The 15,078-nt window shown below is 48.0% G+C and overlaps 2 protein-coding genes across 2 annotated transcripts; both read right to left on the reverse strand.

The window, feature by feature from the left end:
• Nucleotides 1–4,037: 4,037 nt before the first annotated feature.
• Nucleotides 4,038–7,600, reverse strand: LOC131267604 (uncharacterized). The gene is made up of 5 exons (XM_058270522.1): nt 7,585–7,600; nt 6,857–7,043; nt 5,143–5,927; nt 4,724–5,071; nt 4,038–4,648 (listed from the first exon to the last, which is right to left on the reverse strand). The coding sequence occupies exons 1-5, from the start codon at nt 7,598–7,600 to the stop codon at nt 4,038–4,040; spliced, it is 1,947 nt and encodes a 648-aa protein (XP_058126505.1).
• Nucleotides 7,601–9,146: 1,546 nt separating this feature from the next.
• LOC131267611 (uncharacterized) lies at nt 9,147–13,123 on the reverse strand. The gene is made up of 10 exons (XM_058270528.1): nt 13,030–13,123; nt 12,767–12,962; nt 12,156–12,702; nt 11,971–12,090; nt 11,752–11,878; nt 11,492–11,655; nt 10,080–10,278; nt 9,737–9,964; nt 9,416–9,646; nt 9,147–9,307 (listed from the first exon to the last, which is right to left on the reverse strand). Exons 1-10 carry the CDS (start codon nt 13,121–13,123, stop codon nt 9,147–9,149), a joined length of 2,067 nt encoding a protein of 688 aa, XP_058126511.1.
• Nucleotides 13,124–15,078: the final 1,955 nt, after the last annotated feature.

Here is a 15,078-nt window from a genome sequence, read left to right on the forward strand (position 1 = left end):
GAACCAATTATTACTGTAGGACGTTCGCGAGAATGCCTATCGGCAGGTTTTTGCTAGGAAACCACTGCCTATCGGCATGTTCTACATTCAAAGATGGGTCACTTTCGGTTCCGGTTACAGGACCGCCCGAATCCCGGCTCCATGCACCGACCCTTTCGATTAGTGGCAAACTGTTGCGGCCCAAGGATCTTTGCAACAATCAGGACACTACCACTTGGGTCCGACCGTTGCGAGAGGCAACGATTAGATGAAAATTGTTTGCAGATGATTTCCGGTCCCCTTGCGAACATTCCCTGACCGCGAGAAGGCGACGACGGCCGACCGGAGGGGTTTGGCGAGGGTTTGCTCCTTGAATCAGGTTTCCTGCTGGCAGAGCAATTTTCTCGATAAACGCTCTTACGGTAATTTTATGACATCCGGTTGGGTGTTTTTTCGCCGCCCTTCCGTGAATCCCTGGCCTCTCCCGCGTGACCGCACATGCACCAAATGGGTTGTAATTCAATGTGGTTAACCGTTCAGCACTTACTGGGAGGCCTACGGTCGTCGGACGGTGTGCCCGACATCGTTATCATCGTTTGCCGCCCGGTTATAATCACGTTAGCCGGGGAAAGGTTTTACGGGAACTATGTTTCCCAGGACGATGGTGGCGACGTCCTTGGTCGCTTCGTAGTCATTTATCGGGTGCAAGTCGAGTTCTCTTCTCACCCACCGTATCTTTCAAATGCCTTCTAATTGTGTACGGCAGCGAAAGAAGCCGCTTACAATGTTGGTTTTTTAGGTTTGTCTTTGCCAGGTTTAATATGCTCTTAATAACCACCATCGGAATGAATGGGTTTCCGGTATAAGCGAAAAGATATAATTGATGTTTGAATCAGTTGCCGATAAACGAACCTAAACTATGATCCAATTTCACTCTCGTGAATCAAATAACGCACACTTGTGGGTGTTAGTACTTCAGTTTGTGGGGTTCCTCCATTTAAGATTTTATCGGCAAATTTAAGTAGCTTATTTCACCAGTGTACCACTGAAAGCCCTGATTAAGATAGTGTTCATGATAAGCGGAACATATTTTTCAAGTGCCACAGTTTGCGTAAGACTCTTAGGGGACTTTTTCCCCCGCAGATTGAAGTGCTTTTAAAAGATCCCAATTATGATTCACCATGGAGCTGATGGAGGGTTCGGAATCTATCTCCTTTTTTAGACCCGAGGTGAAAGGATTCCATGAAGCTTCTTTTTGGGGACACTTCTAAAGAAAATGTGTCAAAACCTCATTCATGATCAACAAGTTTTTTTTTCTGCAAGGAGCTGTTTTTCTAGCTCCCATCGATTAGAAAGATGCAAAAACAGACGGTCGGCACCCGAAAATGAAAAGCTGAAAGTTCCATGCAGGTGTGAGACTGCCCAGGTTGGTAAACATATTTGCACGCGAGGGAAAGTAAAATTCAAAAACCGAAAAGGGATACTTAGAATCGGGTGAAAATAAACCAGACTTTTCGTAGGGGAGCACCGGAGTTTCGACTAAAAAACGAAAGAAGAAAGTAGCTGAAAAGCAAATGAGTCCTCTGGCTCATCTTTGGCACCTTTTGGTGGTAGGATGCATGCATGCTGGTAGAGCTTTCGTTCAACCTGTTCGACGAAGGCTGCCTTTTGAAGCACGAAATTCCAGCTGGTCAACTGGGCAGACCGGGGGCGACTTTCCGAAGTGCAAGAGTCCTCTGCGCAAGGTATCATCACGAGGTATCAACACCAGGTATGTTGCTCTAACCGAGGCATACCTTTGGGTTTCGGGCAAAACCGTTTGCTCTGGGACGTGCAATGGAACGAGAAAAGCACCGTAGGATGTCGGTAAACCAGACTTTCAAGAGAAGACTCAAACGGCATGGCAAATAGGAAGGGGCATTTTATTTATGCATACACACCCCGGCCACAGCAAAGCGATGCGCCACCTGGCCTTTCTGAGGGCACAAAGTAAGCTATGAGAGTTGACTATGCGTGCCGGATGCCCTTTCAATTTCGGTTGGTACAAAAATGGTACTTTATTTAACAAATTTATGCAATTCATCTTTACAACACCAAAGTAGTTTTCGTCAAGGAAAACCCAAAACCAAAAATTTAATTTCCATTTGATTTCCACGCTGTAAAACATTCTTGCGCAACGTGCATTCAATGTGTCTTATTTTGTCCTCGTTTATCCAACCTTAATCTGGACGCTCGGAACGGAAGTCAGGAAGGCGAAATTAAATGCTGGTACGATTAAAAGCGAGCTGGGATTACCTTAGTGTACGATTTAAATCTGCAATTGTATCCGGAACGGTAAGCTCGCTCGTTAATATCATTATCATTAAGAAGCTTTACAGTGACCTAGCACTTCCGACAATGCTTGGAATGATTTAAATTCACTCCTATCCCAACGTAGTTCTTGGGAAAGGGAAGAGCGACACCCGTGTTGTTCCTTTTTCTTACTTGCGTTTCCCGTCCGGAAAATCTGCTGTAATCGCGAATCGCCGACCTGGACGAATGAAGCCGTTCGGCAATCATCAGCAGTTTCTGGTGGAACTGGAGTGAATCTCACATCCTGCGAGACATGTGAGGCATCGTTTGTTGCTTGTCGTTTCAGAAGATCCACTTGTGTTCCCATCACGGGCAAGGGAAGGCAAACCGGATCGTTAGTTCAGCACACCCTCACACACAACACACTTGAACAATAATAGAAACGTGCGAGACACGTCCTCCACGCGGGCCCGGCTCGGGAAGGGCGAGTAATGTCTCCGAAGGAAAAGCCAGATAAGCGCTTCCGGTGGGCGTGTTGCTGAAGTGGGGGGAGGGTGTGTTGCGGTGGGCGCATTTGTGTCCCGCTAAACGGTTTACCCGTCGGAACACAATGGCACGGCACGGATGTCGTTTTCTCGCGACACCGGAAGCGCGGTCCTATCGCGCCATCTCTCGGCGCGTTGATGAAAGCAAGTGCATTGTAATTGAAATTTAAAACCCTCGCTTTCCAGCCGTTACCGTGTTCTAATGTTCTCGGGCGCGTGCAGGGAACGGGGACGGGATTCATCTTTCAAGCGTTGAGATTTTTCATCTCCTTCGATTCTTTTCCTTTTCCCTTTTCACTTTTTCGAGTGGCATTGTAACCTTTGACGCGCTGTGGGTGTACTTACACTCAAGTGGCATTTACACGCGCACGACGACGACGCCCATGTCGGGGCCTCTGATGGGATGGTGATGTGCCTTCTGATGCGACTGATATTCTGCATTTTTGAGAGGTTTTTTTTAATCGTCGGAGGAACCCGGGGTCAATCAGTCCTCTGCTATGTTTTTATTAACCAGAGAATGATCTGAGTTGCGTATGGGAGAAGTTCTTGATAGTGATCAGTCTATCAACCATCAAGGATAATTGAAACCCTCTCGCTAAGGGCGAAGAAGTCGTCTAGGTCGAGAAGAGAATCAAGAGAGTCTCTTGTCGAGTCTCAATAGCCCCTTTATCATTGTTCTGAATGTGATATAAACGGAGTCTGTTCATAATAATCTTCATCAGTATATGACGCGTGCTTGATTGAGGTTTGACTAAACTTAAGAAACCTTGTTTTACTAATAGAATGTGATAATGTGACTCCAAAATAAATAAATACAAATTGGATAAGCCATTTCATTTTTCATACTTGCTTCGGTTGATCCTTTTATTATTATTTTTGCAACTTACAGTTTCACCTTTTAAATGCCTCCTTTCCAACTTCTTTAATTTATACATTCATACACGTAAAGCTATACCTTCTTTGATTGAAAAGCCTACTTTTCTTCACGATCCGACACACAGATATAAGACATGGTTTCAAGCTGATTACACAGCGTTTGATCATCAAACGGCTTCAATGTCTGATGATGAAATTTTTCTTAAAAATAATTTATTATTCATTTAACCCCTGGAGTATAGTACTTAAAGGTAACGATGGCAAGAATAAATAATGCTGTAGCGTTGGTATCACAATCGTGTGGTTTTCGATCGGCTGCTTTTCCCCCCCGTTCCTCATCCCTCCTCAGAGACCATCCGTCAGCAGATCCTCCACTGGCGGGGTGTAGCTGTTGCACTTGGGGAAGCCGGCCGGCGGTTTCACCATCTGGTCCGTTTCGCCGACCTGCAGCACCAGCGCCATACCGACCGCCGTGTGCCACTCGTAGTGACAGTGCATCAACCAGAAGCCGGGATTGTCCGCACGGAAGCGAACCCGTGCGTAACCCCGGCTCGGAATGGACACGGTGTCCTTGCGGGGCGGAAGTCCGGCCGCGTTACGCTGCCGAAGTCGCTGGCGGGCGATCTGTTGGGCGATTTCGACCGTGATCGGAACCCGCCGGTCCTGGCCGAGCTCCATCACGAACATCTGGTAGCCGTGCAGGTGGAACGGGTGGTTTAGGTCACCGACGGAGGGCGTTAGGTCGAGGATGTACAGCTCCACGAGGGCGCCCTGCTTGATCTTGATCCGGTGGATGCAGGTGCAGAGTTGGCGGTCGGCGCATCGGGCAGGTCGGTTTTCGCTTGTGCAGAACATGCTTTCGTCGATCTGCTCCGGTTGTGTGAGGAGCGGGAAGGGTGGATAAGCAAGGCTGATGTTGTTGATGGCACCCTGTAGCATAATGTCAGCGTGGATATCTGAAGAGTTAAAGAGAAATCATCTTAAATAGAACTATAAGTCTTATCACAAAAAGATTCCTCAAGAATACATACTCATAAAATGTTCATATGGACGCCGCTCGAACATATCGTTAAAAGAGACAGGATAGTTATAGAAGCCAAGTGTAAACTGATGATCCGGAAGTCCGTTCACGACCGCTTCGTCCGTGTCGTAGGCCTGTAGGTCGGTGATACAGTAGTCTTCAAACTCCGGTTGCCCACAAGTGGCGTTCGGATGGTTTATCGTTGCAGCGTTAGGGAACGGCTTCTCATAAGGCGGCGGAGGCTCTGTCGGGAAGGCTGCATCAGGCAATGGTGTATCGGTGTAGCTGAGGACGGCGTACTGCTCGAGTTGAAGCTGTTCACATGGTCCAAGGGCTCGTAGGCGTACCCAGTAGGTATCTGAAAAAAAAAAACGCATAGAATAAGAGTTGGTTATGCCTCAATCGCGACGAAAGTAAAGTGTTTCTTACCTCTAGCACCTTGTGCATCGACAATGAAGTCATACCGCTCACCGGAAGTGGTGACCAGTGTGTCCACCTTGCGCGGCTGTAGATGGAACGAGTCGCTGGCGATGATCTCCATCGTGTGATCTTCGATCTGTAGCTGAAGTGGGCAAACGTGACTAGCCGCGTTGATGAATCGGAACCGGAAGCGTGCCCCCCGACGTACGTAGAACACCTCCAGCGGTGTCTGCGTGGAACCTCGGAACGTCCCTCGTCCGTTGATGAGTAGGTTCACCGGCATGATTCCGCCGGCCGATGGAAGCCCGGGCATAAACATTTCCCCGTCGATGTGCATCCAGTCGGACCCCAGAATCACGTGGGCCGGTGTGTCGTAGTGGTAGAGGTCACCATTTGGGTCATCCTTGCGGGGCTCACGTATCACAAGCGCACCGTAGTGGCCGTTCACCTTGTGGTGTCCCGAGTGCGAGTGATAGAACTGAGTTCCGGGTTCGGTGGCGTGATAAGCGTACCGGAAGGTGTTCCCGAATCCGATCGGACATTGCGTGATGAACGGAACGCCATCCATGTGGGGCGTCGCACGCTGATGTAATCCGTGCCAGTGGATGGTAGCGGATGTGCCAGCCATGGCGTTTGTGATATCGATCACGAGTAGATCCCCTCGGCACACGCTGATGGCTGGCCCGGGGATTTTCCGGTTGATACTCATAACACCTCGCTCGACACCATCAGCTGTGATGCAGGCCGGATGATAGCAGTCCTCCCGTTTACCTTTAGCGCAGTCCCGACAAGCACTGGAGGAATAAAAAGAATGACAAGTGAGCTTTACTTCCAGTTCTCCAATGGAACATTCATTCATAAACACCCGTGTTTGGTCGTGTCATAAGAAAGACACTTCTGAATTCATTGAAACCGGTTAAGTGTCACCGTGTTGAAGTATCACTTGAAGTGGATCACTGCCGAATGACCTGCCGGGGTCTCGAGAATACTTCACGCGACTATTTCAAGTGGGTCAAGTCGTACATTCCGAATGGATTCCCGCTTATCCGTACCATATCATTCTAATCCCGAATGATTATGGCTAACTAGTAACTGTAATATTTCCTGCTAGACATGTTGTCTGGATAGAGCATGTAATCGAATTAAGACCTTAATGCCGCTTAGCCTACATCACGAATAAAGGTATAATACTTTCTCTCGATAACGTTGAACAAGGCGTTCCTTCCTCAAGTGCTGCACAACTAATCCAGCTGGATGTTGCATTTTTAGATGTAGTCATATTTTTATGACCTCTTCAAGTTCGAAGTATTTTTATGAGACACTCTAGTTCATCAACAAATCACCCTTGGCCCTGGACTAACTTAGTAGCACCCAGTAGCAGAGGATTTTCCCATCGAGGTAATGTTGCACTTTTAAACTAAAAAACCAGCTATATCTTCCCCACATCGAACATTGAGCGGGTCGTAAACCTATGACGCCAGTTCTGAGATAGTTTACGATACGCTGGAGTTCTCTCGGATTCCTATCACTATGCACACGATCTCAGCTGTTCGTATCGCCTAGTTCTGTGGGGCTTTGCTGCGTGTTTGCATCTATTCTCCGACGAAAACAAGGTGACGATATACATCTCGCACGTAGAAGAAGTGTCTCGGTGGACTCCGGAACTTCAGGAAGATACACTTTTGTTGACTTAGACGCAACAACAACTCGGCTTATTACTTACGGTCCCATCACGTGGTAGTGTTCCATCGTCCAGGCAAAGTGGCAAATCCGTGGCTGCGTGTCGTCACACTGACGCAAACACTGTTCACCCGGAAATGATCGCACGTCCAGTGTTCCGTTTGAACGCTCCAATGCCGTTTGTAGCCATGTTTGCGCTTCTATTTCGAGGCAGCATAGGGCTACGATTACTGTCAAAAGTGAGGATCGCATCACGTTTTTCATCCGCTTTCGGGGTTACACTGAATCACAAGAATCGTCTGGTCTAATTCACACCCACTAGAAGTTCCGACCTTGGCCCTAATGATCGGGCAAAAGTAAATGCGGTCCCGTTCTCGATGCGAACGTAGGTGCAACTGACAGTACTGTGACCATTCGCGCCCGCTGGCGCAAATATTTATAGCGGAATGCCGTCCGACTCGAGAGGCAATAGAAATCCGCGGGCTTTATGGCTTGGGAATTAGGAGCTTTGGAGATAGCCTTTCGTATGTCTTGTACATGTGTGTCTGTGTGTGTGAGTCTATGCGGCCGAACACCTTCTACCTCACTGTCAAGATCAACCGGGCGTCTCCATAATGGTCGTAAAAAAATAGCAAAAAAGATAATTCAATAATTTGCCCTCTTTTCAACTGAAGCGGGACAAAAACCGAAATCGTCTACTGGATTTTCTTGGAACTGTTTTCCATCAGAAAAACATGCCAGACGTACCACGATTCCGCGATATTTGCTTACATCTTAAACTGTTCATCTTTATCTTCAGAAAACAAAGCGTGGTTCAACATCGCGGGGGAGAACCGTTTGTAGACATCCATTCCAACTGGCTGTTGTAGTTGAACAAAAACAGAACAAATTGTCCAGACCAACGTGAACAATCAACACTGCGGTTTACCCAAACAGCCGTCGGAGATATATCCAGATTGTAGCGTCACGATCGGTTTGACTAAAGATTTCGCTAGCTGGGCATTTTGATCCTACGTTATCCCTCGTTAGCAACCGACCCAAAAGGGAGGCGACCGGCCAACGTCACACAATCACCTCAGCAAAAGCGGGCAAAGATTCGTGGAACTTATTATAATCCAAGTTGTAGTATACTACAAGGCGCCGCGCCGGAGGGAATCGCGGGTGAATTGTTGTAGGGGGTCGGAACGTAGAGCAGGTAAGTGGACGGAAAAACGACATAAAGATTATTGTTCACTTCCAGGTACAGCCGGTCACCCGTGGAGCGCACCGATGAGCCGACGGCCATCAACAGGCCTCTATAGTCGGCGGAACGAGCTGCAGATGCAATGAGATGCGAAGAAATTAACGAGCTTAAAGGATTGGCGGGTCCGGTTGCTTCTCGAGCCGGAAACCGTAACGAACCAGGTCAATAAGGTTCGTCACGAGCAGGAGGAAGTGTTTTTTTTTCCACCAGCGACCATGTGCTATGATGGTGATTGGAGAGTGGAATATTTAGCTTTCCGTAAAAGATTGCTTTGGGTCAGAATTTATTGGGTCTATACTCAAATAGAGCGGAATTTTGTTCAATAGAAACCTAGCTTGACACAGTTTTTCAACGAAAAGAAAAATAAAACTCTTACAAAGAGGTTGAATAGGCAACTTTACTTGTCTCACTTAGGTTACTTTTATTGTAACCAACTTTTAGAATCAAGAGACAAGGAAAAAATGTACGCAAAAACTGCCCCGAGCGACGAAGGGAGGTTTCGTGAAACGAGCAGAATGTTCCGCTATTTTTGCTGCTGCCCCATTAATGATCTTTTCTTCTCTTCTCGGGTTTTTGTTTTCATAACTAATACAAGAAAGAAAAGCAGGACATCGTGGCAAAGTAGGTTAATGGACGCAAACATAGGAAAGTTTGATAACATAATGCAAACAATTCGCGTGCTTGTTCCTTCACCCTGCATTATGTTGTGGATCTTTTGAAAATTTTCCATTATTTCCGGGGCACGTTTCTTTACCCAACAGTTTTCTTAAACAATGCTCTTTTTATTTGAAAATATTCTTTTAGTTTATTTTAATTAAATTAATGGTTATAGAATCAGCTGTAATACAATAAACGATGGGAAATGTACCTTAAAGGTAAGGGTTTTTAATGGTAAAACATGCAACACCAAATTTATGCTAGCCTAACATGAACACACTCTCCTCCCATCAAGGACATGACTCAATGTTCGTTCGTGACTCGCCGCAAACAAAACCTTTTTTAAACTGTTGCCTAATGTACATAGACATCCGGTTTGATGAACTGCTCCTGGGTGTCGTGGTTAACGGGGGGGGCGGGGGTGGAATTTTTATCACAGCGCAGGACGGGGGGAAAACACGTCCGGTTTGTAGCTGCCACAGCGTGGAAAATCATCCGGCGCTCGCTTCATCTGCTCGACCTCGCCGACCTGCAGCACGAAGCTCATCCCGATGCCGAGATGCCACTCGAAGTGACAGTGCACCAACCAGAATCCTACACGAGGGGGAATAAAAAAAACAACACGGAAGAGTGATAAGCGTGAATGTAGCGATTTAGGAAAAACCATACGTTATGGTCGGGAAAGGGAGGAGCGAGAAGTACCTGGATTGTCCGCCCGGAAGCGTATTTTAGTGTAACCGCGGGACGGCACCGAAATGGTGTCCTTGTACGGCGGGTTGTGACTGGGTGGCATCGTCCGGACGTGGCGCGTGACACGCCGGGCCACGAAGTCAATCTTCTCATCCGCCGTCCGCAGCACCGGCAGCTGACCCATGCCCGTCACGATGAATCGATGGCCGTGCAGGTGAAACGGGTGGTACAAATCGCGGATAACTGCAACGGAAAACGGTGGAGGGGAGGGAGTGTTATAAGCACTGGCACGCACGCACACCGTTGCCTCGTATCGTATCGTATCGTATATACCTTCCGCATCGTCGATCAGCGACATCTCGACCACGTCGTTCAGGGCAACTTTGAGCCGGTGGAGGCAGAAGCAGGCCCGGTGCGGCTTGCAGCTGGCCGGCTTGTGCGTTTCGTTGCAGAACGGCGTGTCGCCGGTAATCAGTTCCGGTTGCGTGAGCAGCGGAAAGTCCGGAAAGACCATGCTGATGTTGTTCGTGACACCGATGTTGTTGAGCGTGAGTACGACCGCTAAAAAGTGAAGTAAAAAGCGAAAACCGACAGAAACAAAACCCATGGTTATAGGGACGGGTAAAGGTAGGCCGGGGGAGGGGGAATGTCCCCAGAAGCCTGTGCCACCACTTACTCATGTAGCGGACGTAACCCTGGTCGGAGAAGAGGATGTTCGGGTCGGCGGTGAACGTGTTGAACAGGATGCGGAACTGCTTGTCCGGGGCCGCATCGATCAGGCTGTCGTCCCGGTGCGACTCGTACGCCTCCAGGTCGGCCACGCAGAGGTCGTCGTCGTCCGGCACGTAGCAGGTCGCGTTCGGGTTGTTCAGAACCTTGCGCCGACGATGGAACCGGATGAAGCCAACGAAAGGAACGTTAATAACTGCCCCCTCCTTCCGCACGGTGGATCGAAAGCGATTAAACCGTGGCTAATGCCACTCTGGAGTGTACTTTTACTTCACGCCTAGAGTGCGACATGCGAGTGACTCTCATCCCGTCGAATAGCAAATTCTCATAATCGCGGACACGGTTTTGTTTGCCCGTTCTTCTACTTTCTTTCAGCGGCTTCATGGTTGTTCAATTCCGAACCACTTCAGCCCGGTCCAGAGCGCCTCTTGAAGCCGAAGGTGAAGCCTAAGACCCTGCCCTTAGCTTGTGCTTAGAAAAGGGGACTTCCCTGCGTCATGGCTTCCGTCATTTATATCGACAAATACGAACCTTCCCGGAAATTACTTTAATCCCGCTTCTGGCAGGCAGCCAGTGAGGCCACGATTCGGACAAGGTTCTTAAAAGGCAAGTAAGGGCTACCTTCGAACACTTGTGCGATGATCAAGTGAATGGGATTGTTTTGTTTGAATTTTGCTCTTTGCTCACTCATTTGCTATAAGGCTTTAAGTTAAGCTCTTTTCTTTTGACAATGTTTATACGAGCACATGTTGAACCAGCTGATGGGAACATGATGAATTTAATTTAAAAATTCTTTCCCTACATTCATACATTGATGATAATGCGTACGGCTCCCGGAGTTGTCAGGCAAATGAAGCACATTATTCAAGAGGAACCAAAAAACAACCATGTTGCATGTGTTTAATTTAGCCGAGCCAGCTTCAAACAACTGAGCTCCAACGCTTGGACGCGAGAAACATGAGACCTGTTCGAAAAGGACGCTCCGGGAATTCGGGGTGATAAGTAGGCGATGATGATTAAAAGCGCCGACGAACGAGCCGGCGGGGTGAAGACAAATGCACCGAATGGTGGTGCCGGTAATGAGCATAGTATGGTTTTTGTGGTCCTTTTTCGGAGCACCAGGGTTCGGTCACGCTAGCTGATAAGGGAAAGGTACGGACGCGGACCGTGTTCCTGTCTTAGATCAGTTTCATTAGTTGCGGACCGTGTTCAGTACCGAGTTCAGCAAAAAAGGGTAGGAAAATTGAATAGAAATTCGTCGTAGAAAGGCATCTTCCCCGGGCGTGGGATGCAACGCACACCTCAATGAAGTGACAGGTGCGGGTGTAGGCGTTGCCTTCCGATGAATGAGTGGCTTACCGTTCCCGAGGGAAAACGTTCGCCCCAGGTGGGCGGCCTCGGTTTCGGGTAGGCTAGTTCCTCATCCGTTACGGTGTGCTCGTCTGCGTAGGACAGGATGGCGAATTCTTCCCTTCGCTCGATATTGCAGAACCCGATGGCGCGGACGCGCACCCAGTAGTTGCCTGTAAGAGGAAAGAGAGAGGACCAAATCGGGCAAGTCAAACATACGGTACTGGTATTTCCTGCAAACCTACGTGGGTTGCCTTTCTTTCACTTACCAGGTTTCTGATCGGCGGAAAGGACGAAGTCGTACCGCTCCCCGGACGTTGAAATGAGTGTGTCTATCATCTTTGGCTTTACCGCGCCACCGTCCGTGGAGATGAGTAGCATTCGATGATTTTCAATCTGGATTCAATGACACCAAATGAATAACACCCGTCGTTATTGGAATTCACTAAGACAATTTTAATTCTCCAGATATTACTAGACACACTTACCTGAAGTTGGAACGGACAGAACTGACTTCCACTACTGATTAGTCGGAACCGATACCTTAAACCCTTCTTCACGCGATACACAGTCAGAGGTGCTTGAATTTGTAACTCTTTCTCTACATCCTGAAAAGAGTTATGAAAAAAACGTTTACTTTGACATAAACAGCTTCTAATCGTCTCATCCTTACGTCATAATGGCGCCCCCGACCGTTGATAAGGATTGAATCCATCTGTACGGTACTACTCTGAAGTCCCGGCACAAACTTTTCGACCAAATCGAGCGTCCAGTCCGAAATAACTATATGATGCTCGCTCAGGTCATGATCGTACAGATCCCGGTTGATGTCGGTCGGCGACCGTACTACGAACAGTCCGTAGTGTCCATTCGCCTTCTGGTGGCCGGAGTGTGAGTGATAAAACTGAGTGCCAGCTTCCGACGCGTTGAATGCGTACCGGAAGGTGGCACTGGAAGGCACGGGGCACTGTGTGATCATCGGAACACCGTCCATCCAGGGTGTGTCCGACTGGTGGATGCCGTGCCAGTGGATCGTCGACTCCAAGCCCTCCATGTGATTCATCAGGTCGACCACGATCATGTCGTGCTTGCAGACGTAGATCGTTGGTCCCGGAATCTGGCGGTTCAGCGTGAGCACGCCTCGCTCCATCCCATCCGCCGTGACGCACTGCGGATGGAAGCAGTGACTCCGATTGCCCCACCGGCAGTCACCACAGGCACTACGGAGAACATGACCCACGGTCAGAGGACTTACTTCTGGAACGTAAGCTGTCAGATACTTACGATCCCATGGCGGCGTAGTGTTCCGCGATCCACTTGAAGTAGCATATCCGTGGGACTTCGTTCTCAGTGCAGACGCGATCACACTCGGTACCATCGTAAACCTTAGCCTGGAAGATAGGTTCCACACGCTGATCACTCCACGCTACCATCCGCACCAGAACGGGACCCTCGTAAACACGCCCCACACAATGTAATCCTTTAAAACAAACAGCAATCAACGGTAATCCTTGGATCCTATATTGAACCGGACTTGGAACACTCACTCGCATTAGGGTAGGTATAGTGGCGCACCAGAAACACACAGCACACAGCAAGCACCAAACACCAGATGGGGAAGTACTGACACCGTCCGGCCATCCTGACCCGCGGACCGATCACTAAGCAATGGCGCTCTGGATCGGTGCGTCGATTTTCGGCAGGGCAACGTTTTGCAGCTTAGCGCAACATTTTATAATTCTTATCAAACATTGTTCACACCCAGCCCCGGCCAGTGAACGGGAGCTAATCTTAGATCGTTCCCTTTTTTTTGGTCTAGCTGTTACTGAATGCTCACATCACATTCAAAGTCTCACCGAATCTGATGGAAAAGGAAACTGACCTGCGTCTCACGGTCGGCAATGCTTCGTTTGTTAGCCAACAATCGGTTTAGTCTGTTGATTCAATAAAAAGGTCCTAAAAAAATGAACCCGTGTCTGGTTCGACGATAAGAGTGTTCATGCATGTTCACTTTAATTGGTCCGAGTTTGTGGTTAGATTATGCTCGAAGCTGCCGGAATGTCTTAATTACGTCAAATGTGAGTGATAATTGTGCGACGAAGGGGACAGGGACGGTACTTTGTGGTATCGAAGGAAAGAGTGATGTTACAAAAAAGTCAACCGGTAACAGTCTGTGTAATTGATTCGATGCAATATCCTCTTGAGACATAGGAATGCTTTAGAGCACAGAGATTGGGTGCATGGTGGTCCTAATTGTTACATGATGCTCCAGATATAGGGAAACCCGGCACGTTGTGGACTTCAAAGAAACCGAAGAATTTAATTGAGTTCGATGCATCTGAATTTGTTTCCAAGAAACCTTTGATAGTAGAAGGGCTCAGTTGGATCGAACACCGACAACAATTTATTTGAAGGATTCATACTATACAAGTGCAAGACATAAGGATGCAATTAAAACGTAGTTCTGACTACATTGAAGTTGCTTAAGTTTTCAACTTTTTATTGAATTTCCGTTCAACTTTTTAATGAGAAAAGGTGTTTTCTAATTTCGCAACAAAATGGCGCCTTAATCCCTACATTAGGTAATTGTAAATCACTTCAGCATCATCCCCGGTATGCTTAACTTTCAATTTGCGCCCCTTATAACAGTGCCACAAACCTTCCTCTAATCTTTGCCCTCTGACGCACTCAAAAGGAACAAAAACCAATACCAATACCCTCGGAAAAAACACCCTTCCACGTGTGCCGCATATTCAAGGAGGGCGACGACGCATCAACGGCACATATGTTGCTGTAGGTTCTGTCTAACGGCGCGCCATATCAGTGGCGAGCGGAACTCGACAAACATTCCTGATTCTTTTAATTAATTTCATCACCACCAGTGCCGTCATGTATGTGTGTGAGTTTCTGGGGGTATACTTAGAAAGTTTTCGATTGTGACACAACAACACCAGAACTTCTTCCAAACGGTTATCTCGCTTTGGTTCACCGACGGAACGAACTCGTCCTGCCTTCTCCCCGGTTTCGTTGCCTGTCGTTGTCCTCCGGGGGCCAGGACTTTGGAGATAAGTTTTTGCCCTACCTCCTGAGCAACACGAAAAGTTTACTGGCACAACATTGCGCTGGCTATTTTACTTTGACTGCTCCGTACTGTAGGAACACATACACACGTGGAAGCAAAGCGTTGCTTATAGAAGGGAATATAATTAGTATTAGAACGACCAAAGGAATGTTGTGCGTTGTGCTAAGAGAAACAACTTCTCGTGCTTATGCTGGGAAAATATTTAGGTAAGCATTGAACGTTCCGGTGCCGTACGCCGGTGGCCACCCTTCCGCAGGTTCCGACTGTGTTATGATTTGTTTGACTCCCCTTTTTGGTGGACTCTTTTGCATCCGCTTTTCGGCTGGTCGTGTGCGTGCTCATTCCTTATTCCTTAAGTGTAGGAACTTGTCATGAATTTGAATTTCACACAATTTGGAACCGAATCGCCCCCGGGGAACAATCTGTGACAGCGCCGTGGCCGTGCGTGTATTAGTGCTTGCAAGGAGTTTCCTAGTCCCGAGCAACAACGATGACGATGTTAGTAGCCGGCGGA

This window comes from Anopheles coustani, chromosome 2 (assembly GCF_943734705.1).
Source record: "Anopheles coustani chromosome 2, idAnoCousDA_361_x.2, whole genome shotgun sequence".
NCBI lineage: Eukaryota > Metazoa > Arthropoda > Insecta > Diptera > Culicidae > Anopheles > Anopheles coustani.

Coding starts and splice junctions, on each gene's coding strand:
- LOC131267604 (XM_058270522.1), bottom strand. Junction 5,072..5,142: donor CGATGCACAAGGTGCTAGAG/GTAAGAAACACT, acceptor TTTTTTTTTCAG/ATACCTACTGGGTACGCCTA. Junction 4,649..4,723: donor TCCATATGAACATTTTATGA/GTATGTATTCTT, acceptor TTAACTCTTCAG/ATATCCACGCTGACATTATG.
- LOC131267611 (XM_058270528.1), bottom strand. CDS start 13,123: ATGGCCGGACGGTGTCAGTACTTCCCCATCTGGTGTTTGGTGCTTGCT. Junction 12,091..12,155: donor GTCGGGGGCGCCATTATGAC/GTAAGGATGAGA, acceptor AACTCTTTTCAG/GATGTAGAGAAAGAGTTACA. Junction 11,879..11,970: donor TCTGTCCGTTCCAACTTCAG/GTAAGTGTGTCT, acceptor CATTGAATCCAG/ATTGAAAATCATCGAATGCT.